The sequence below is a fragment of the Epinephelus lanceolatus genome, chromosome 14 (genome assembly GCF_041903045.1).
Source record: "Epinephelus lanceolatus isolate andai-2023 chromosome 14, ASM4190304v1, whole genome shotgun sequence".
NCBI lineage: Eukaryota > Metazoa > Chordata > Actinopteri > Perciformes > Serranidae > Epinephelus > Epinephelus lanceolatus.
In genome coordinates this window covers 1168407-1191421 of record NC_135747.1, presented here as the reverse complement: position 1 = coordinate 1191421, position 23015 = coordinate 1168407, and the positions used below count along the sequence as shown (strand labels likewise).

At 41.9% G+C, this 23015-nt stretch overlaps 2 protein-coding genes and 1 long non-coding RNA gene across 6 annotated transcripts in view; 2 read left to right on the top strand and 1 right to left on the bottom strand.

Moving 5' to 3' along the window:
* The window catches only part of tmprss3a (transmembrane serine protease 3a), a 120626-nt gene extending 107536 nt beyond the window's left edge, over positions 1–13090 (bottom strand). For all 3 annotated transcript variants that reach the window (XM_033617804.2, XM_033617806.2, XM_078174259.1), the window contains exons 1-4: positions 11808–13090; positions 11637–11683; positions 10470–10704; positions 6846–6959 (exon numbers count right to left, since the gene is read on the bottom strand). In XM_033617804.2, coding sequence (XP_033473695.1) covers positions 6846–6959; positions 10470–10704; positions 11637–11683; positions 11808–11874 — 463 coding nt within the window. In that variant the 5' untranslated portion in view covers positions 11875–13090. The remainder of the gene's footprint in view (positions 1–6845; positions 6960–10469; positions 10705–11636; positions 11684–11807) is intronic.
* Positions 13091–18389: 5299 nt separating this feature from the next.
* On the top strand, positions 18390–21398 carry LOC144466841 (uncharacterized). Of its 2 annotated transcripts, none has more exons than XM_078174264.1 (5): positions 18390–18492; positions 19019–19055; positions 19868–20549; positions 20644–20689; positions 20771–21398. In XM_078174264.1, the coding sequence occupies exons 3-5, from the start codon at positions 20005–20007 to the stop codon at positions 21014–21016; spliced, it is 837 nt and encodes a 278-aa protein (XP_078030390.1). In that variant the 5' UTR covers positions 18390–18492; positions 19019–19055; positions 19868–20004; the 3' UTR covers positions 21017–21398. The 2 variants fall into 2 exon arrangements, with proteins under 2 accessions (XP_078030390.1, XP_078030391.1); XM_078174265.1 differs by having other exon boundaries at positions 18411–18492; positions 19019–19050.
* Positions 21399–21539: 141 nt separating this feature from the next.
* Positions 21540–22984, top strand: LOC144466842 (uncharacterized). The gene is made up of 3 exons (XR_013493245.1): positions 21540–22040; positions 22275–22548; positions 22959–22984. It is a non-coding gene; the product is annotated as an uncharacterized LOC144466842 (long non-coding RNA).
* Positions 22985–23015: the final 31 nt, after the last annotated feature.

The following is a 23015-nucleotide window of genomic DNA, read 5'->3' as shown; positions in this document are numbered from 1 at the left end:
GCTCAAACACAATCCACAAACACCCATTTTAAATTACTCCAATATAAGTGGATAAATGAAAATATATGTAACTCCAACCTTGTTAAATAAATTTGACCCCAATACTCCTGACACATGTAATAAATGTGGAATAAAGGGCATGCTATTTCATTGCTCATTGGACTGCCCAAATATCTAGGTATTCTGGATAGAGGTTTTGGATATCCTTTCACATGTCATAGGTGTCAAGTTGTCTGTATGCCCCAAACTGAGTATCCTTGAATTTTTGCCATAAATTGTAAACTAAGCAAGGCAGATAAGAAAATGACACTCTACTGCTTACTACAAGCAAAACACACCATAGCCAGATTCTGGAAACCCACCTGAGACCAAGTTTACAAACCTGGCTTAATGGACTGTCACACTCCCATGCCCTAGAAAAACTTATCCTTACAATTAAGGGTAAATATTCCAATTTTGATAGGATATGGGGTTGTTTTTTCTAGAGGGGGGAGAAGGCTATAGACATCTGCCTGTCTTAATCTCTTGAATGCAAAAATGTAATGGGCTTCTTTTCTTTATCCCTTGCTTTCTTTTAGTCTTTCAATATTTGTACAGGTATCATTTCTGATTATTTATTTTGAACCTTGGAAAAATACTCACTGTATTGCCCTGTTGTAGCAGCTGTTAATAAGATGATGCCTTACTGTTAATGTTTTATTTCGTACCTTACTTGTTTTTAGTTGTTGTTCTTGGTTGGAAAAAATGTAAAAAAGCCAATAAACACAATTGTTTAAAGAAAAAAAGAAAAAATCCAGCCTTGTTCATAGTGTCCCTCAGCTATGTGTCTTGTGGCTTGCTTCTTGTGTCTAGATAAGGATGGTCGCTTTTGGAAGAAATGATTACATTTTTAAAATTTCAGCTTAGTTGTAATATACTGAAATTGTGTATTGAGCTGAGCTTACTGACCTTAGTGTCCTGTCAGTTTCAATCACATTACTCACTAAAGAAGGGGCTGATTTCATGGACTACAGCCTAACTTGTTTTCAGTGGAAACGACGCACATAGCACAAATGTGCCAACTTGGCACAGCAAACATTCACAGTAGACCTCATAGTTTTACCCATTACCCCACAGTGTGTGTGTGGGGGGGGGGGGTCATTGAATTCAGCTAAACTAAACTTTCAAACAGAAATATACAAGTTAGTTTTGAGGAGAAAGCTTTCTGAGCTGTTTTTATTCACAATATGTGTATTGTTGGAAAAAACATATCTGAATTGGAATAATATGCCAAGAATCTACTATGTGATATGTGTAGTGCATAAACAAACCAAAAAGGTGTAAAGATCCTCTTTAAAGGACAACTTCGGTATTTTTCAACCTGGGCTCTATTTCCCCATGTGTATGTGTGCGTATGATTCATGGGTACCACTCGTTCTAAAATTGGTTCAGTATTGAGGTGCGAAACGAGCTAAAACGGTAATGGGGGGCAAATGCGTCCCATATAGTGTTTTCCTTCTTAGTGTTTTACATCCGACCTGGAAAACCTCGCAGCCACTTTTATTTGTTATAGTGTACCGTGCTCCTGGCCCGTATTCTGAATTTGTATCTGAATTCTCAGAGTTTTTATCCAGTTTAGTTCTTAAATCAGATAAAGTTATTATTGTAGGCGATTTTAACATTCATGTCGACGTTGATAATGACTCCCTGGCTACCGCGTTTATCTCATTAATAGACTCCATTGGCTTCAGTCAGGGTGTACATGAACCCACTCACTGTTTTAACCATACCCTCGATCTAGTTCTGACGTATGGAATTGAAATTGATAACCTAAAAGTCTTTCCACAGAATCCCTTGCTATCAGATCATTATCTGATTACTTTTGATTTCTTTTTACTCGATTACACGCCACTTAGCAACAGTTACTATACTAGATGTTTATCAGATAGTGCTGTCACAAAATTTAAGGAAAAGATTACTTCGTCGTTAAATTCAATACCAATACCTTCAGTAACAGAGGTTTCCCGTGCCGACTTTAACCTCTCCCAAATTGATCATTTTGTTGATAGCGCCGTAGGCTCGCTGCGAACAACGCTCGACTCTGTAGCTCCTCTTAAAAAGAAGTTAACAAAGCAAAGAAAGTTTGCTCCTTGGTATAACTCTCAAACCCGTAGGTTAAAACAAATATCGCGAAAATTTGAAAGGAATTGGCGATTAACCAAACTGGAAGAATCTCGTTTAATCTGGACAGACAGTCTCAAAACTTATAAGAGGGGCCTCCGCAATGCCAGAGCAAACTATTACTCAGCATTAATAGAAGAAAACAAGAACAACCCCAGGTTTCTTTTCAGCACTGTAGCCAGGCTGACTGAGAGTCAAAGCTCTATTGAGCCTTGTATTCCTTTAGCCCTTAGCAGTAATGATTTTATGAGCTTTTTTAATGACAAAATTCTAACTATTAGAGGCAAAATTCATGACCTCCTGCCCTCGGATGGTAGGCCTACCTATCTAACCTCAAACACAGCTGTAGAATCTAATATATATTTAGATTGCTTCTCCCCAATTTCTCTTCAAGAATTGACCGCAGTGATTTCTTCATCTAAATCATCAACGTGTCTCTTAGACCCCATCCCAACTAGGCTACTTAAGGAGGTCTTTCCTTTAGTTAACACTCATATATTAGATATGATCAATATATCCCTATTAACAGGCTATGTACCACAGTCTTTTAAGGTAGCTGTAATTAAACCTCTCCTAAAAAAGCCCACCCTGGATCCAGAGGTGTTAGCCAACTATAGACCAATATCTAATCTTCCCTTTATGTCAAAGATCCTTGAGAAAGTAGTCGCAGACCAGCTGTGTGATTTTCTCCATGATAATAATTTATTTGAGGAATTTCAGTCAGGATTTAGAGTGCATCATAGCACTGAGACAGCTCTAGTTAAAATTACAAATGACCTTCTGATTGCTTCAGACAAAGGACTCGTCTCTGTTCTTGTTTTATTAGATCTTAGTGCGGCGTTTGACACAATTGACCATCAAATTCTACTGCAGAGACTGGATCACTTAATTGGCCTAAAAGGTTCAGCACTAAGCTGGTTTAAATCTTATTTATCTGATCGTTTTCAATTTGTTGACGTTCGTAATGAATCATCCTTACGTACCAAAGTTTGTTTTGGAGTTCCGCAAGGTTCTGTGCTCGGACCAATCCTATTTACTCTATATATGCTTCCTTTAGGTAACATCATTAGAAATCACTCTATAAACTTCCATTGTTATGCGGATGATACACAGTTGTATTTATCGATGAAGCCAGAAGAAAGTAATCAATTAACTAAACTCCATAACTGCCTTAAAGACATAAAAAATTGGATGAGCACCAATTTCCTGATGTTAAATTCAGACAAAACTGAAGTTATTGTTCTTGGCCCCAAACAACTCAGAGACTCTTTATCTGATGACATAGTTTCTCTAGATGGCATTGCTCTGGCCTCTAGCACTACCGTAAGAAACCTCGGAGTAATATTTGATCAAGATTTGTCTTTTAATTCTCATTTAAAGCAAACCTCACGGACTGCATTTTTTCATCTGCGTAATATTGCGAAAATTAGGCCTATCCTGACCCGAAAAGATGCAGAAAAATTGGTCCACGCTTTTGTTACCTCAAGGCTGGATTACTGTAACTCTCTATTATCAGGTAGCTCTAGTAAGTCCTTAAAAACTCTCCAGCTAATTCAGAATGCAGCAGCACGTGTACTAACAGGAACTAAGAAACGAGAACATATTTCTCCTGTTTTAGCTTCTCTGCACTGGCTCCCTGTAAAATCCAGAATTGAATTTAAAATCCTACTGTTAACTTATAAAGCTCTAAATGGTCAAGCTCCGTCATATCTTAGAGAGCTCATAGTGCCATATTATCCCACCAGAACACTGCGCTCTGAGAACGCAGGGTTACTCGTGGTCCCTAAAGTCTCCAAAAGCAGATCAGGAGCCAGAGCCTTCAGCTATCGGGCTCCTCTCCTGTGGAATCATCTTCCTGTTACGGTCCGGGAGGCAGACACCGTCTCCACATTTAAGACTAGACTTAAGACTTTCCTCTTTGATAAAGCTTATAGTTAGGGCTGGCTCAGGCTTGCCCTGTACCAGCCCCTAGTTAGGCTGACTTAGGCCTAGTCTGCCGGAGGACCCCCTATAATACACCGGGCTCCCTCTCTCTCCCTCTCTCTCTAACTCTCTCTCTCTCTCTCTCTCTCTCTCTCTCTCTCTCTCTAACTCTCATCCTATTACTGCATCTTGCTAACTCGGCCATTCTGGATGTCACTAACTCGGCTTCTTCTCCGGAGCCTTTGTGCTCCACTGTCTCTCAGATTAACTCATATCACAGCGGTGCCTGGACAGTGTGACGTGTGTGGTTGTGCTGCTGCCGTGGTCCTGCCAGATGCCTCCTGCTGCTGCTGCCATCATTAGTCATTAGTCATACTTCTACTGTTATTATACACATATGACTATTGTCACACATGTATACTGTCAGATATTAATACATACTTTCAACATATTGTACCACAGTAGCCAGAACTATAACTATAATATTATTACTTTCATTAATGTTGTTGTAAGCTACTGTCATTACCTGCATCTCTCTCTCTCTCTCTCTCTCTCTCTCTCTCTGTCTCATTGTGTCATATGGATTACTGTTAATTTATTATGCTGATCTGTTCTGTACGACATCTATTGCACGTCTGTCCGTCCTGGAAGAGGGATCCCTCCTCAGTTGCTCTTCCTGAGGTTTCTACCGTTTTTTTTTTCCCCGTTAAAGGGGTTTTTTTTGGGGAGTTTTTCCTTATCCGCTGTGAGGGTCTTAAGGACAGAGGGATGTCGTATGCTGTAAAGCCCTGTGAGGCAAATTGTGATTTGTGATATTGGGCTTTATAAATAAAATTGAATTGAAATTGAATTGAATATAAAAGTGCTTTTTTTCGCCACTTACCGGTTCAGATCGCCAGTGCTATCTCTGTAGATAGCATATTGTAGCGGCCCTGGGGCAGTGGTGAGTGTAAATGAGTGGAGTCAGCTGTCAGTCAGTGTTCAGAGAGGGGGAGGGCGGCCCCGCTCGGTACTGTAAGTGAGTATGTGTGTATGAAGTGTGTGTTTTTTCGCCACTGATCGGTTCAGATCCCCAGTGCTATCTCTGTAAATAGCATACTAGCATTTCCCTTACCTCTGGATTGTGTGATGTCATGAGCTTTGCTCCACTGTGTCTGTAGCTCTCTCTACTTGTGGGACAGCCATTTTCTTGAGGAACAGGTGTTTCGGGATTGGATGTCTTCTCTTCTTCGGCTGGCAGTAGTCATCTTAGCAGAAGTGAGCACTGCAGACCCGATGGTCTGCAAGGTGCAGTGTCTGGAGAGGAGTGTTAGCATCCATTTGTAGCACAACTAGCCACAACTTCAGCAACAACTTCAGCCTATGAAAGCTGTACGGGGTGTTGCGCGACATCCTGTTCTTGTGTTCGGGAAAAAGGCACGTTTATTTGAGCACTCCAAAAACTCTGGTAACAGTCCAAGGGGTAGCATGTAAAAGACTCCGTTCTCTGACTCTTCTAGCATAACACACACACATACTCACTTACAGTACCGAGCGGGGCCGCCCTCCCCCTCTCTGCTCCAACACTGACTGACAGCTGACTCCACTCATTTACACTCACCACTGCCCCAGGGCCGCTACAATATGCTATCTACAGAGATAGCACTGGCGATCTGAACTGGTCAGTGGCAAAAAAAAAGCACTTTTATACGGGACGCATTTGCCCCCATTACTGTTTTAGCTTGTTTCGCACCTCAATACTGAACCAATTTTAGAACGAGTGGTACCCATGAGTCATACGCACACATACACATGGGGAAATAGAGCCCAGGTTGAAAAATACCGAAGTTGTCCTTTAATATTGGCCATTTTGGTGCTGTTTTACAGACAAGGTGACCAGGGTTTTTTAGGCCAGACAGTGGAATGCCAAAGTCTGTCACTTGATCCTAATCCAGCTCATCATGTGTTTCCCTGGTGACTTAAATCAGACTGAAGTCAAAAAGTCCCAAAATAAGCAGGAAGTATATGAGGTTAGATTCCTGTTACACCTCAAAACATTCAAACAAAGATTTGGAAGGCTGAAAGTAATTTCTTATTTCAAGTTTCACACTGTTTCCACTATAAAACCCTGTCAGTAAACCCAGAATGCAAAACTGGACAAGCAGACTAGAGTGTCTGAAAAGTTAATCTTTCAAAGCCTTAAAGACACATCTTTGCAACATTGAAAATATTTAACTGCACACAGTGTAAGTAAAGAATTATTTCAGACATTCAGATTTATTTTACACCGTTTATATCCCATTCTTCTGTTTTGAAACCATTTAACACCTTCAAAATTTACTTTCAACCTCCAAAATCTTAGGTTGAATGTATGAGATGGTAATCTAACTGCATCGAAGTAAAGATGGCAGCAGCGCAGTTCCATCAGGGTATCAGAGGGAAAAATACCAAATGTCTGCTGATGTCTGTGGGTCAGAGACACCTCACAGTTATTGATTACAAAGAATTTGACACCACATGATGACTTTTTTCATGTTAACTTAACTAACATGTTAATTTCCCTTCCCCTAAAATTGCAGGCACTCTGTAAAAAGTCAAATTAAAGCTGTATGTGGGAAGACAATGTGTCAGTGACCTCATATATTCTGACTGCACTGCACCGTGTGGGAGGGACCTAAATTGTATAACAGGACCACATCAAATATTGATGGAGCAAAGGCAGTCCATGCTACAGTGGCTCTATTATAACCAAATGGAAGTGCACACAGCGCTGAGCTCCTTACCTCCGAGGCCGATGCCGAGAGCGAGAGTGACCACCATGATGAGGCATGAAGCAATTAGCAGCTCAGAGCGGTGTGCCAGCAGTCTGTCCTTCCAGCTTTTCTCCAAGTCATCCTCTGTTGACACAAAATAGTTCATGAACATCTACACTGTTTAAATATTATACTATATGAGCTGCCAACCATTAAACATCAGGAGGAGATAGTTTAACTTCAGAGAAAAGACATTTCTATCATTTAGCTACAGCATTGCGCACCTTATGAAACACCATTTTCACCAAGTTTGAAACACCATTTTCGCCAAGTTTCATTACTTGTATCATTATTTGACCCTTAGTGGCACTCCAAGTCCATTCATGCTACTGAGTTACAATGTGTAATTTATGTGGTTGTTTATTAGCAAATATCAACTATTGCTTTCATATATATATATATATATTTACTAAAGTGTAATGCAATTCACATACAAATGGAAGCTTTCTCATAGGCTTAGAATGATTTCTCTATATATACACAGGCAGGGCGCGGTCTGCTGGAGGATGCCCTCTTGCATCGTCATATTTGAATACAGTGGCCGAAAGGGATATACGCGCTTCGCCTTTCGTGTTTACCTAGAACTTGCCGTCACTGGAGATGGTAAGGTGAAGATCAATCCAGGGCGCTTCTGCGTGAACCTGCTTTGTACTTTTATGATTCTGTCGCACTTTAAATGGAGGACCACACATATGTTTTGCCCCGTAAGAGGGAAACCACGCCACCAAATAAAAGAAAACGATCAGATAAGCGAGGACGGGACAAAACACGAGTGAATATCGGCGTTGCTTATTCCAGGTGGAAAGAACTCCTGAAGGAGAAGGATTTCACAAGGGATGTGGAGGTTGCCTGCTTTCTGCTAGACAGGTAATTCAATCTGATATTTTAAAATCATTTTGGCTTCATGTTTGCAACTACTTTTCCCTCTTGTCTAAGTTCAAGTGATAGCTATGTTTAAGTGCTAACGTTATCCTAGCCTTGGCTAACGTTATCCCAGAGCTACAGCTAAATGGTTAGTCTAGCCTACAGCCTAATCTGTTGATTCCTCTCGCGCTGCTGCGGAGGCTGCCACCCTCTCCTCCTCCTCTTTCCTCTGGGTAGCCGAGACACGCCTCTTCACCTGGCCGTTCCTGCACCGCCTCTACCCCCTCGCCCCCTTCCCCTGGTTTTCCTCCTCTCCCTCTCCCTCTTCCTCATCTCCCTGTGTCCTGTGGAAGAACACTCTGGAAAGGCATATATTATAATCGTACCAACCTATATTTGCCGCACTGTGCTGTGACTATCACATAAAACGTGTTATTTTAGCATTACTGTGCTAATGCTGGTGTTACCAAAACAGTTAGAAATAAAACACTCCTAACATATATCTCACAGATAACCTATATCTCACTGGTGAGCTATAACATATTGTGGCATGGTTTAGATTCCTAAATAAATATTCACCTCGTCGCTAGATACTCCTGAAAAACTCGAAAAACTTTGCTGTCCGCGCAAGGCTTTTTGTCCTATGAGGCCACCGTCACTTACCCGACTGGGGGGGGGGGGGGGTGGGTGAGTGAGTGAGCGCGAGTGAGTGCTGCAATCTAGAATCTGACCGCTGATGTCACTGTTACTCACCATTTTTACACACTGAGGCTTTAAGAACACCTTACAAATATATAGTTTGATTTTCTAAAACAGACTCACAAATGTCCTAAAACAGCTAGTCACTGTAGTTTGTTTTTCAAAAGTTACTCAAACAGGTGGAAATAGTACATTTGTCATAGACTACTTTCAGTAGCAGATTAATCCATATTTGATGATCTAGGCTTCGATCACACAGAAAGCATCGCTATTTTTGCATTGCGACGTGCCTCACATTTCTGCGCTCTTGGCACCTGCCATCTTTGCCGGAGTGCTCTGAATTCCTTAGGTTGAAAAAACTTCAACTCAGAGAGGAAAAATGCCCCATGTCGTCTCTGTTCTTTTCCAATTTGTCCAATCAGATGATTTGAGAGGCGAGCCTCCTGTGGTTGTCACAACAACAGAAATACAGTGACAGTTGGTAAACCACAGAGGAGAAACTGGTGTAAGCAGTTGATGGATCTAGAGCTATACGACTTAACAAACTGCAGTTCCCACGATCTCTCATGTACCCACACAGATGTCCATTTCCCTGTGCCCAACAAACTATTTACTGACAGCCTCTCACCCTCAACCAGAGCAACAGCAAGTACCCTCTGCCTGTCCATTTTAGGAACTAGCTACTAATTACTGTGAAAATAAGTGGGTAGTATTAGCAAGCCAAAATTAATTACACAGGAAGGTTAGGGTGAAGAGATGATGAGTTGTTTGCTTGGCAACAATAAATAGGTGCAGCAGGCGTTTTTTACTAGAGGCATTCAATTTAAAAAAAAAAAAAAAAAAAAAAGCAGTGCAATGCTCCTCACGTTTTGCAACCAGCAAAAGACTTTCTTTGTCATTGGGGCCTTATTGAGTATTTGTGGTAGCAGGGCAGTGTATGTGGGATACAGACAAAATAAACTCCAGTGGGTGTGTTCATGGTAATGAAGGAACATGTCACCCAGTGCAACAACAATGTGGCTCACTGATGTGATTTAATAGATTTGGACAACACTAGTGCTCTGTGGCACAGAGGAAGAAGATCTATCAGGCTTTTAAACACACACAGTACTTGTTAGTAGATACATTAATTATTAGTTTGGAGCTTTCCATTTTCCAAAGAGAAAACTAGAAGATAACACCAGCCTTATAATCTAATACACCTTCAACTCAAAAGATGACAAAATGCTCTCATGTAGTTGTTTGGTACCATCAGAGTTCATAGTGTTCTTACCTAACCAGTATGATTCCAGAGCTGTAAATGTGTGTAGTGTAAATGTAACCTAAAACATCTCTGTTAGAACATTGGATCACTATGTGTGTTGTGTGTTGTTGACTGTGTAGTTGCTGTGGCTGTTTGGACATACAGTATGCTAGTGTTCAAGTCTGCTGTCTGTTGTAGTGGAAAACATCCTAAAAATGAGTGTAAAATATTGGTAATAACTAAGTCTTAAATATACATGATCCTGGTCATTCAAATTAATGCAAAAACCATGAAAGTCATGCAACATTTAGTACAGCGTCATGATGTAGATTGAGCAAAATACTGAACACCAAATTGCTTCGGATGATGCTTCCATCGGTGTGTGTGTATGTGTGTGTTAAAAACTGAGTAGCAGGTGGCACCTTGTATGGTAGCCTCGGCCACCAGTTTATGAATGTATGCGTGTGAATGGGTGAATGTGACTTGTAGTGTAAAAAGGCTTTGCTTGGTCGGATGACTAGAAAGGCGCTATACAAATGCAGGTCCATTTACCATTTACTTTCTCTCCTCACACCCAACTCTGACTCCAGTGTTCCAGTAGGAAAGTGAAGAGGATTAAGGAACTAAGAGCTAAAGACTAGTACACATAATTTAATGTGGGCTGTAGCACTATTATCCTTGTAACACAGTCAGTCAGTCACATCATCTCACATTTCAAGCAAAGCCCACTGTAACGCTCCCTGTGTGCACTCATCTTCATATCCATTAATAACATCACAGGGTCTCACCGTGGATAAATGGCTGCACCTTGGTGATTGGCATGGTCAGGCTAGGTGCAGCTGGAGGCTGGGGCTCTTCAAGTTTGGCAGGATGGCCCCCTGATTCAGGGTCAGCAGCAAAACTACCCAGGGGGCTGACGTTTAGTGTGTTGGGGGTCTCAACAGTGGGGAGGTCTTCCTCTGTTACTGAAACCACCTCTATCCTCGAGGGGTCCAGTTGTCCAGGTACCTCCGTCTTAAGCTCCTGAAAGGGGGCAGTGGAGAGCGAAATGACCCACATGACTCTAACAGCTGGGGATTTCTTTAATTAAGGCATCTACTGAGTCGTTAGTGACAGCTGAGACACAAGTCTGAAGACTTTATCCAAGATTTCAAGATGTCTTTAGAACATCTTGGCAAAGGAGATGTTTGGGCTGATGATGTGGCTGTAAGGCCAGTCTGTACTTACAGCTCTGCATTACAGTAAACCAGCAGTACCTGGGTTTAATCCAGTAATAAGGGTGATGTTGAAGGGTTTAGTATGGTCACTGCTGCGCTCTGGTCCTTTCAAGAAATGTCAGCAGTGCAAACTAAAATATCAGAGTGCAATGGAATGTAGACAGAAAAACCAGGAAAGCTTGCAGATTTGTTCGTACAATGCTGAATGTTAGCTTGAATAGAGACACTTAAGTTTGAAATGACGCTTCACATATCTTGACAGAATTGCACCCCCAGAGAATCTAACCAGCGTTTAACCAATGTGTATGACATTTATTTTACCTATTTTCTATTGTGGACCTCCAAACAGTCACACATTAAAAAACAGACAAAGCGATATCAAGACTGTTCTCTGGACTAAAGAATATGTTTCTGTTCTAAAAGAAGCTCTGAGTGCCATCAAGTAGGCCCCTCCTGGAGACACACACACACACACACACACACACACATTCACAAGTCTGCCCCCCCCCCCAACACTCACTCTATCACAGCAACGCTGTATCTTCTTACCTCTGCTGCTACCCTCACTGTTCACTGACGTCTTAGCTACATTACTGAGATGTAGGCTAATATTTGTCCCGTATTAATTGTCACCAGTTGTAATGGATCCTTGAAGCAAAAACAAGAGCCCAAGTAACAGTGCAGGGGCACTGCTGATTGCCTCAGCACTAATTTCACTGACTATATTTATCCACTTACTGTTGGGGGTGTTGATGTGTCAGCAGTAGCAGTGTTGGCGGCGGGATCTGCAAAAAAAAGAGATGGTGGAATAAATGGAGAGGATGTACATAGAGAAAACAACTAGGAATCCTTATGCAAAAGACTGGTTTAGTTGTATTCCTGGGACTGAACAAGATATGTCCAACGTACTGATCTCCACAAAGCTTTTAGTCATTGTGCCATTGTCCACACTCAGCTGAGCTTTGTCTAAGACCATATCCCTCCAACTCCCTATATCCCTCTCCCTTTTACTTGCTCTTTTTTCTTCACTGGCTTTCTGTCCTAATGGCTGTCCTCCTGTCGTGCCTACACTTTGTTACAAAGAGACACCTGAGCAGATGAGTGCTGCCACTTGGAATGGGGATCGGGTGACCCTACACCTCCCACTCTGTGGGTAGGATTACATACTCGTGTGTCCCCAAACTGTCCTGGAGTCTGTGTGGAAGGAGGGAAGCTGCTGGTCACTGGCTGAACACCGTCCTGGGGCTTCATTGTCTAGCTGCTTTCTGCAATGAGACCCAGACACAGGTTCTGTAGTATATATAACCTATTTTAAAGGGTCAGTTCAGACAGAGTCATGCAGATAGTACTCATTTTATAGGACAAGGTTTCCTGAACTTATATTTGGGCGAATTTAATATAAACTGTGTTTGCTTAAAGACCTATTATGCTCATTTTTGGGGTCAAATTTAAATATTGGGGTCTAGTGGAATAGATGTGCCTTAATGTTAAAAAAAAAACACATTCATTTTTTGTACTGCCCATTTCTGCAGCTCCTCTGTCTGAAACATTCTTTGGGCTTATGTCCTGCCTCCCCAGCAGCCCAGTCTGCTGTGATTAGTCAGCTCGCTCAGTCTGTTGTGATTGGTGCAACACTTAGAGCGTGTATTAGAAACGTCACACCCCTTACCTTAACTGGATTTCACTTCCTGAGGCTAAATGAGCTGCTGAAAACACGCTGTGGTTAAGCAATTACTACATACGTGGAAACACCAACAGTAGCACTCAGCTGTTATATGCATTGGTGTAAAGCATACCTCCTTTTTTATCTAAGCAGGCTTATCTAAGATCAGACTTATGTAGCTTGAGTTGGGTGATAATACCAAAGTTATTATAAATTTGGCTACTAACACATTCCCTGTTAAAACCACACAGGTTTTAACCCGTGAATTCATCAGTTTTACAACAGCAGATTGAGATGACAGATTTCTGTATTATACAGAAACAAATACATAAAAATTACTATTACATTCAGATGTCTTAGCTGCCATGTTTACTGTAACCATTCTACTAAAATGCATTTTATAATCATCTTCACCCTTATGTTTGTAATCTACAATATGCACAATGTACCAATGTATCACAGTTTCTCCTGTGATAACATCATTTTATATAAAATTAAAGTGTTACAATCAACCAGGTGAACCCAAATGCAGAACAGACACAGGAAGATAGTGTAAAAAGGGGATTTTATTGCCAGGATAATGAATGTGGCAATGGGGAGAAATCCAGGGGTTTTGAGGCTGAGGAGAGTGGGTTGATGGCAAGGAAGCAAACTATGTTGGAGGGGTTTGGCTGGCTGGGAGTGTGGCAGAAGAACAAACAGACGGGCAGGTAGGTGGTGATCCTATGACACAGGAAAATACAAGGTAAGTATCGACAAAAAAAAAAATGTACACAAGCAAAAGTCTGGGTTGAATTCACAATTCAACAACAGCCTGAAGTGTGACTATACCACAGTGGTGGACTCAACGATCTGGCAAAGACTGGAGAGGAGAGCCGGTGTTTTATACTGCAGGGTTGATTACTGGATGGTTGTCAGGTGGGCAGCAGAGAACAGGTGAGTTGAATGAATGAAGGAATGCAGGAGAGTGAGGGAGTTGCCACGCCCACAGCACAGACACACAGAGACAGACAAGGGGAGGGGAAACAGACGACAAGGAAAAGCACAGGGAAACTAATGGCACAGCCAGGGCTGTGACCATACCCCACCTTAATGAGAGCCTCCAGGCTAACCCCCAGGACTTTCAGGATGGGCCCCGGTGGAAGTCCCTGATGAGAGCAGGATCAAGGATGACACGCTGAGGGATCCAGCAACGTTTCTCAGGACCATATCCCTCCCAATCAATGACGTAGTGATATCCCCGGCCACGACGGCAAATAGATAGCAGCTGCCGGATGGTGAGGGCCATATGATCATCCATGATCTGGGTGGGCGGAGGAGGATCGGGACTTCCAGACTGAGGGAGACTGGTTTCAACTGAGACACATGAAAGGTGGGATGAATCCTCATGGATCTGGGCAACTTCAGTTTAACAACAGATGAATTGGTAACAGTTTTGATCTTATAAGGGCCAATGAAGCATGGTGAGAGTTTCTTGGAACCAGTCTTTAGTCGAGTGTCTTTAGAGGATAACCAAACTTTCTAACCTGGCTGATAGGTGGGAGCTGGGATCCTATGGCGGTCTGCAAGGCGCTGGTTGCGGTTGGCCATGTGGGGCAGAGCAGCACGATGACCTTCCAGATCCTGCAGCATTGCCGGAGATGAGCCTGCACTGACATCACAGAGACCTCCTCTTCCTGAGCTGGGAACAGAGGCGGTTGATAGCCCAATATACTCTCAAAAGGGGACATACTGGTTGCAGCGCAGGTCAGTAAGTTGTGGGCTTACTACACCCCTGGGAAGGTGTGAGCTCCAGGAAGAGCTCAACCACACAGTGAAGGGCAGCTTCCAGATCCTGATTAGCATGCTCAGTTTGACCATTTGTCTGGGGATGGAAACCAGAGGAGAGACTAACTGATGCTCCAAGAGCTTGACAACATAATTTCCATACCTGAGAGATGAACTGTGGACCTCTGTCTGACAAAGGGATGCCGTGGAAATGGACACACGATGGATGAGCAACTCTGTTGTCTCAAGGGCGGTGGGGAGTTTAGGCAGATGCACAAAATGCACAGCTTTGGAGAAATGGTCAACTATTGTGGGAATGGTTTAGTTACCTTGGGATGGGGGTAATCCGGTGACAAAATCAAGAGCAATATGGGACCACGGACAGCCAGGTGTAGGCAGAGGGCAGACCAGACTAGCTGGAGAGCGGTGGTTGGACTTTCCACAAGCACACACAGTGCAGGCGGAAACAAAGGCACAAGTATCAGCATCTTCAGGAGAGAGAGAGTGTAGCCAGTTCCAGGATGGCAGGTGAAGCGAGACGAGTGCACCCACTGGAGAACCTGGGAGTGGACAGAGTCTGGCACAAAAACACAGTTGGGGGACCGTTACCTGGATGAGGTTGGGTGCACTGTGTAACGACCTCAGACACGAAACTGGTGGACTCAAATGCACGACTCACAGTAGGTTTAACAAAAGTATTTTACTTGGCAAAATCAATTTAAACAAAAGGCGCTCTCAAGGAGGATATACAAAGTTCAAAACAAAACACTCACAATGAGGATCAAAAAATATCACAACTTAGAATCAAACCTGATAACATGAAAACCTGGCATCACACAGACTGAACAAGACAAACTGGCAACAAGACAAAGGGAGACAAGGACTATTTATACATGACGTAGGGGAACACAGGTAAAACCAATCAGGGGCGGGGTAGACAATCACAATGGCAGGAAAATCACACAAAGGGAGGAAGTCATGGTCTGAAATGAGAGGGAAAAGGTGAGTACAAAACAAAACAGGAAGTGCACGACGAGACTGGACATGAGTGACTTTAACTAAACATAAAGTGCTCATGACAAGTGCTCATGACAACAAAGGACTAAACATGCAACTAAACTAAGGCATGACATAAAATATGAAACACTAAACATGAACATGAATAAAATTAACATACTTGATGAGACACAACACACTGTGACTTTATGACAAGAGACTCAATCTCCCAGGAGGAAGGGAGGATGGTGTCAGGTGCTGCAGAGGTTTCCTCACAGACATACTGGTGAGAGAGAGTATCTGGTTTAATATTTCTTGTACCAGGGTGATAGGTGAGTGTAAATCGGAAGTGATCAAAGAACAATGCCCAATGAGCTTGGTCTGAGTTCAGGAGTTTGGCTGTTTGAATGTAAGCAAGATTCTTATGATCAGTCCAAACAATGAAGGGATGCTCTGCAACTTCCAGCCAATGTCTCCATTCTTCCAATGCCAGCTTTACTGAGAGCAACTCACAGTTCCCAATGTCATAGTTGCGTTCAGCAGGGGACAGATGACGAGAAAAAAAAAGCACAAGGGTGGAGCTTCTGATCTGACGCAGAGTGCTAGGAGAGCACAGCTCCGACCCTGGTACCTGAAGCACCCACTTCCACAATGAACTGACGTGAGGGGTCGGGCTGAACAAGAACAGGTGCAGAGGTGAAGTGCCTCTTGAGTTCAGTGAAAGCCTGCTCTGCCTCAGGGGTCAAGGAAAAGGGAACTACAGAGGAGGTGAGCTTGGTCAGGGGTGCAGCTATTCGACTGTAGTCTCTAATGAAGCGTCGGTAGAAATTTGCAAAGCCCAGGAACCATTGAAGCTGCTTTATTGAAGTGCATGTTGGCCATGCTGCCACTGCCCGAATCTTGTCAAGATCAGTCCTCACATCCCCACCTTTAATGATGTACCTCAGAAAGCTTGCTGAATCGACATGAAACTCACATTTCTGAGCCTTGACGTACAGCTTATTCTCCAGAAGACGTGGCAAAACCAGGCAGACGTGTTGAATGTGCTCCTCCATGTTGCGGGAGAAAATCAGGATGTCATCCAGGTAAACAAAGACAGGGCAGTTGAGCAGGTCTCGAAGCACATCATTAACCAAAGCCAGGAAGACAGCAGGGGCATTGGTCAACCCAAAGGGCATAACCGGATACTCAAAATGTCCAAGGGGCGTGTTGAAGGCGGTTTTCCCCACATCTCCCTCCTGTATCCGAACCAGATGGTAGGCGTTTCTCAGGTCCGGTTTAGTGTAGACTGTGGCACCATGCAGGGACTCAAAAGCTGAACTTTTCAGAGGCAGAGGATACTTGTTCTTGATTGTTATGTTGTTAAAGCCACAATAATCAATACAAGGACGGAGTGTGTGATCCTTCTTTGACACAAAAAAAGAACCAGCAGTGGAGGAAGCTAAGTGAATAATACCTTCTGCAAGGGATTCCTTGATGTACTTCTCCATGGATTCTCTCTCTGGACAGGACAGGTTGTGCAAAGGACTGGTATGAAGAGGTGCTCCTGGGAGTAGGTTGATTCCACAATAGTATGGGTGGTGAGGTGGTAGGGATAGGGCATGCTGTTTTCTGAGGACTTCACTACCGTCATGATATTCAGGGGAAATGTTGGAAAGATCAAGAGTTTCTGGTTTGGATGAAGATGGAGTATCAGTGCCCACTGGGGGAAGAGCAGGCATGCAGGCATGTCGAATGACAGATGGAACTCCAGCTCACTACCTTTCCTGCTGCCAAGTCGATGTGGGGATTGTGCAGTCTCAGCCAAGGCCGTCCAAAAATTATCAGAGTAAGAGGAGATGAGATGAGATGAGATGAAGTGAAACTGAATTTGCACATGGTGGTTTCCTGAAATAAGAAAAGAATAAAAGAATGAGAAGCAGAGGACAAGTTTGGTGAGTGACACAGTGTGCCTTGGAACTACATACGTGGGAAGGAAAAGGAGGTTTGACTCACCAGTCCTGCTACTGGTGAGCTCCCCCTTTTGGCCGGAGGAAGCAAGAGGCAAGGAAATGGCAGCAGAAGCACTTGCAGGAGGATTACTGGGGTTGGTCCTCGTGATAGGGGGAGAAGGATGATAAGGAATGGATCAGGATTGTGGGCAGTGAGCTCTCTCCCTGCGATGCTCTCGTAGGCAATTATCTATTTTGATGGACAAGGAGGTGAGGGAGTCAAGGCTATTTCTGTCGTCCATTGCTGCTAAGTCATCCTTAATTACATCATTAAAACCATTTTTTAAAAAAACCCTGGAGAGAATCATTAGAGCCAGAATCTGCAGCAATGGTCCTGAACTCAACAGAATATTCCGCTACACCACGGGTACCCTGACGAATATGAAGAAGATGTCTGGCATCATCTTTGTCCCAGACTGGATGATCAAAAACTTCTTTTCATCTCAAAGTTAGCATATGAGGAACTAACTGCAGGATGACCCTTCCATACATCTGTAGCCCAAGCTAATGCATTCCCATTAAGCAGCCCCATAATATATGTTATCTTGGACTTACGGATGCAGCCACTTCAAATTTCCGTTTGGCCTGTGGTAGAGCCCTGACCGATCCGTGACAGGTCCCTGTCGTCACCTGGCCGGGCTCGTAGCTCTAATGAGATCCCCTGCGATGACGTAGTGCATACAGGGCCGACTGGTAACGCCCCTAAGTTTAATTTGTAGAAACCGGTTGCAAGGGTCTGTCTATCCACCAGGAGTATGGAGTTAATTTTGTGTCTTTAATATGCAATCAAAAAGAATGGATTTGAAAACAAAAAAATATTTTGCAAACAAAATTATGATTTCAAAAATACAAAAAAATGCCCATGAATGAATAAAATATATTTGTGATTAAAATTGTATCTTGATAAATCCACAAGTTTTGTTTACAAACCAAAATATTGTTCTCATGAACCACAGATTCGTTTGCGTTTCCTGAGTTTTCGTTTGCGTTTCTTGAAGTTTTGCTTGCGTTTCTGCATGACTCTCATGGGCGGGACCTCCTCTGAAAACTGTAAGAAGCCTCCTGATTGGTCAGTCTCACTCAAAGAGACGGGGTGACAACTTCCGCCCCCACAGTGAGCCGGCGGTAAGGGAGACACGGAGAGTTAGCCGACGGTGACAAACATCGATCATAACAGGTATGTTTTGCGTAACTTTACTGTCTTATTGATGCTATTAAGTTTACACTTGTCGCTCTTCTGGTGCTTTTTATTCCCAACCAGTAGAGAAAGCATTATCAGACATTAACACTCATAATTCAGACGAACCAGCTTAGCGCTCTGCGCTCGTCAGAAGTGACTGACAAGCTTATTACTGCCCTGGCTTCAGTGACAGTTTGATTCATCTCACAGATAGCAGCTTATTTATGTATAAATAAATACACTTTAATTAGATATACTATCAGAACAAATCATCAGGTGTGTGTGTGTGGATCGTTTAGTCATTCCTGCGATACATTAAGTAAAGAGTTATAAAAGGGGGCATACTTTCACTGATCTTCATCCATTAGTGTTTGATCATAATCCACTTGGTCTCCTGAAGTTGCATAAATGACAGACACTGTATTAATCACTGTTACTGATACCTGAAAGCAGTTAGGTTACTGAGGTACCTGTTATTATAACAGTTTTTACTCATGGAGATTAATTTTCCTTGTCTTCACAGGAGGATGGAGAACCATCCTGATGGACCTCAGGGTCAGGTAGTTTTTTTCCCTCCTCAATTTCATGTACATTTTATCATAGTATTGTCATTGTGGGTGGGGGGGTGGTAAGAAATAAACTATTACCTTCTCTGCATTGTTGCCCAGTAGTATAACAAGCACGGCAGGAATAGATCCTTAATGACACATGTACTCTGCATGATCACAGACATAGGGGTGGGAATTGATACAGTTTTATGTATACCATTGCAATTATAGATTCTGCTTATCAATTTAATTCTAAACCGATTCCCTTTTAGATGTTTCCTGATTTATGTTTAGAAAATAGAAGTCCTTAGTACTTGTGCTCTGATCAACAAGTAAAATGAATATCAGCTCTGCAGTTGTATGATTGAATCCTCCTGTTGTACTGAATCAGCCTTCCTCATCAATTTGTACAAATGATATCAAATTCTGGGCTAGGTTGACAAATGTTTCAGTATGTTGCTGCTGTTTTCACTCTTACTTAAAAACACACAGTCACCATCCTGAGATCATCCTCAGCACTCAGATCTAGACAATAGTCATTTATAAGGGTATTGTTAAGCACAAAGGAAAATTACATTAATTGCGGTTCCCATTTGAAAACAATTCTGAGCTGGGCCCCATTCTTGATCCTCATCCTGATACATAACTATAAGTCAGGCATCCTGGTAGGCACAGTCGGATATAGAGAATAATGAAATCAATGTATCGCTATCAAGGTTACTTCTTAAAAGCGTTGTTGCTAACTTTTATGTAATCTACTTTTAATCTTTATTTTTTGTTGTTTCAGAAGCATACCATCTGAAGTTTGTTTTCTTGTGTTGCAGGAAGCCATGCAGTGGCACCTTCTGTGTAGGGTCAGGGATAGAGTTGCCTCTACCTTAACAGACAACCCATTGATTACGAATACCTGCACTTTGTTTGTGCTCAGGAGCTGCAGTTTCTTCAAGCTGGAGCATCATATATGGACATTCCTGATAGTGTTTTACTTAGTCTTCAGCAGCTGTCTGACATTGTTAGCGGCTATCTGTCACAGAGGGTCATCCCACCACTATTTCATGATGTAGCTGTGACTGAATTAAGAGGCAGTGTCGGACGACCTCAGATAACCATAGAAAGCCAGACTCTATTAGATATGCTTAGCACTGGGTTACCCCTGACTTCTTTGTCCGACCTCCATGGAATTTCGAGGTCTCTTTACAGGAGGATGAAAGACCATAACCTTTCTGTCAGGAAATGTTATTCTGACATAACAGATGATGTGCTTGATCAGAAAGTTAGGTCTATCAAAGCACAAATGCCCCATGCAGGTTATAGACTTATCAAAGGTTCTCTTGAAGCATCGGGGCATCGCATTCCATGGAGACGGGTTAGGAGGTCATTGCAGCGTGTGGATGGTGCCGGAGTCATTTCCAGGATGATCCAGCTGTCTTGCATCACCAGAAGGACATACTCTGTTCTTGCTCCCCTGTCTCTCGTCCATATTGACACAAACCACAAGTTGATAAGGTATATTGTTCTTTCTCCAACTGACCTATTTCAAGGCTATTTTTGATTTTATTTAATTCAGTCAATATACAGCCTGAACCATTAACTTTTTTAGGTACAACATTGTAGTTTTTGGAGCAATCGATGGCTTTTCACGGAAGGTATATATTTTTTTCTTTTTCAATCTATAATTTAGTCTATGTCTTGTTGAAGTACTATACAAAGGCTCTGCTTTGTTCTAGATCTTTTACTTGGATACAGCCGGGAACAATAAAGCAGAAACAGCTTTTGGATTTTTCATGGAGGGGGTGCAGAAACACGGGTGGCCATCCAGGCAAGTGCTCAAAAATGTGTGTTTAGAAGAGAGATGCAGTTTTTGGTCATTTAAAAAAGGAGATATCAAGATCAAGATATTTTTCAACAAGAGGGCAACATGGTGTTTTATCCCTACTCTGCTTCAACATGGGGGGGGCGGGGTACCTACCTGAGTAGTGGCATGTAAGAGAATGAAATAAAGCCATCACTTAATCAGGAACATCTGTGCAACCTGATCCAACAACCCCACTACAATTTCTTTTTTTGGCTGAGACAACAGAGTTCATTTTTGCCTGACTTTGGTTGTTCCTTATATGTAATCCACTCCCTTTTTAAACATGAAGGAGAAGAATATTAAAACCAAGTCTCAATAAATTGCAGTCCAGTTGAGAAGCACTGCAGTCTGCACCTTCAACAGTAGACAGAAAATTGAATTAACACCTCTTTGACAACACTGGTCAAAACTGAACGGACTATTGTCTCATCTGGAGTAAGAAAATGTGGCACAGTTGTTTGATTAGATTGCATTGATGTACCTCATGAAGGGACAAGTAAGCATAAGTATTAAAAGAAAACGGACACACACACATATATACATAAATATGTATATATATATATATATATATATATATATATATATGTATATATATGTGTGTATGTGTATATATATATATATATATATATATATATAACCTAGAAATCACCTCTCCCTGTCCAAGCCATATTTATAAAATGTGTCTGGGTTGTTTCATGGTCCATATTTGTATATAAATGTCGTTTAACTTGCATGTAATTTGCTTTTTTCTGTGTTATGTTCCTTAAAGTTTTTCTGCTGCGGTAAAATGCAATAATCACCCGTTGCCACAGAGTGTTGCTGTTGGGTCCATTACATTTTTCAAGCTACTTCTTTTTTAAGCATAGCATTACAGGCCTCCAAGTTCATGTTATTAAATCATAGACAGGCTTTATTTTAACAGGCTTGTCAGATTTTCTAAAGTAAGTCTGACTGAAAATCAGATTAAATCCAAGAATGAGTGAATGATCCAGGAATTCATACAGTTGGCCTGGTCTGTTTTTCTCTTTCAGAGTTTGAGCAGATCAAGGTGTTGAAAATGTAGACATTGCTAGATGCATGTTTACGGTACGAGGAACAGGTCGTGGCAGTTTCATTGCAGGCAAAAGCGTCCATAACCAGAGGTATTTGCATATCACAATTAAATTATTTCAGAAAATATTAAAATGCTTCTAACTTATTGTTAGGACTAAATATATTATTAGTATTGTAATTTTCTAAGTCTTGAAACATTTTCAATCATATTTTAGGCTGTTCTAGATGTTTTGTGACAAGTGTGCATCTTTGGAAAAAATTCTGTGTGAATGAAAACTTACACAAAATTTTCATACGATCCTGTCCCTCTTTCTTTGTTCAAGAGTGAAAAGGCTATGGAGAGACCTTTGGAGCGTAACATGTCAGTACTACAATGTACTCCATGGTTTGGAGGAAGACGGATTTCTTGACATATCCAATGCTGTCCACCTCTACTGTGTTGGATATGTCTTCATACCACGACTCCGATCAGATCTGCACCACTTTACAGAGAGCTGGAACTGCCACCCCTTGCGCACTGAGGGAAATCTGACACCAAATCAACTCTGGATGATAGGGATGTTGCAAGCACCCATGCCAGAACCAGACCTGGTAGAGGTATGTACAAAGTCATTAAAGTAAATAGTACAAAGGGTTAGATGAGAAGTCAAAACTACTTCTATATCTAAAGAAATTTTTTTTTTTTTTTTTTTTGTAGTTTATTGTAACCCACATAATAGTTTCCATTAAGTATAAGGCCATTTCAAGCCTTTGTCTTTTTGATAGTTACAGTGAAAAAAATCTGATATTATGGTTTTGAAGCTGGATGGCAAAATTATTTACAACAAAAGTGAAAGGCCTGAAACATCTTTGTTTCTGTAATGAGTCTATAATACATTATGATCTCTCTCAAATGACACTAAATAAAACCACAATTTTCAGATAACAGAGCATTTAAGTAAAGACATTACTTCACTTGCTTGCAGTCACTGTACCTCTTATTTATGAATGAATATTTGACATTATAGATCCAGCAAACAGAAGAGCAGCCCCCTTGCGACCTTGACACCGGTGAACACGGGGTG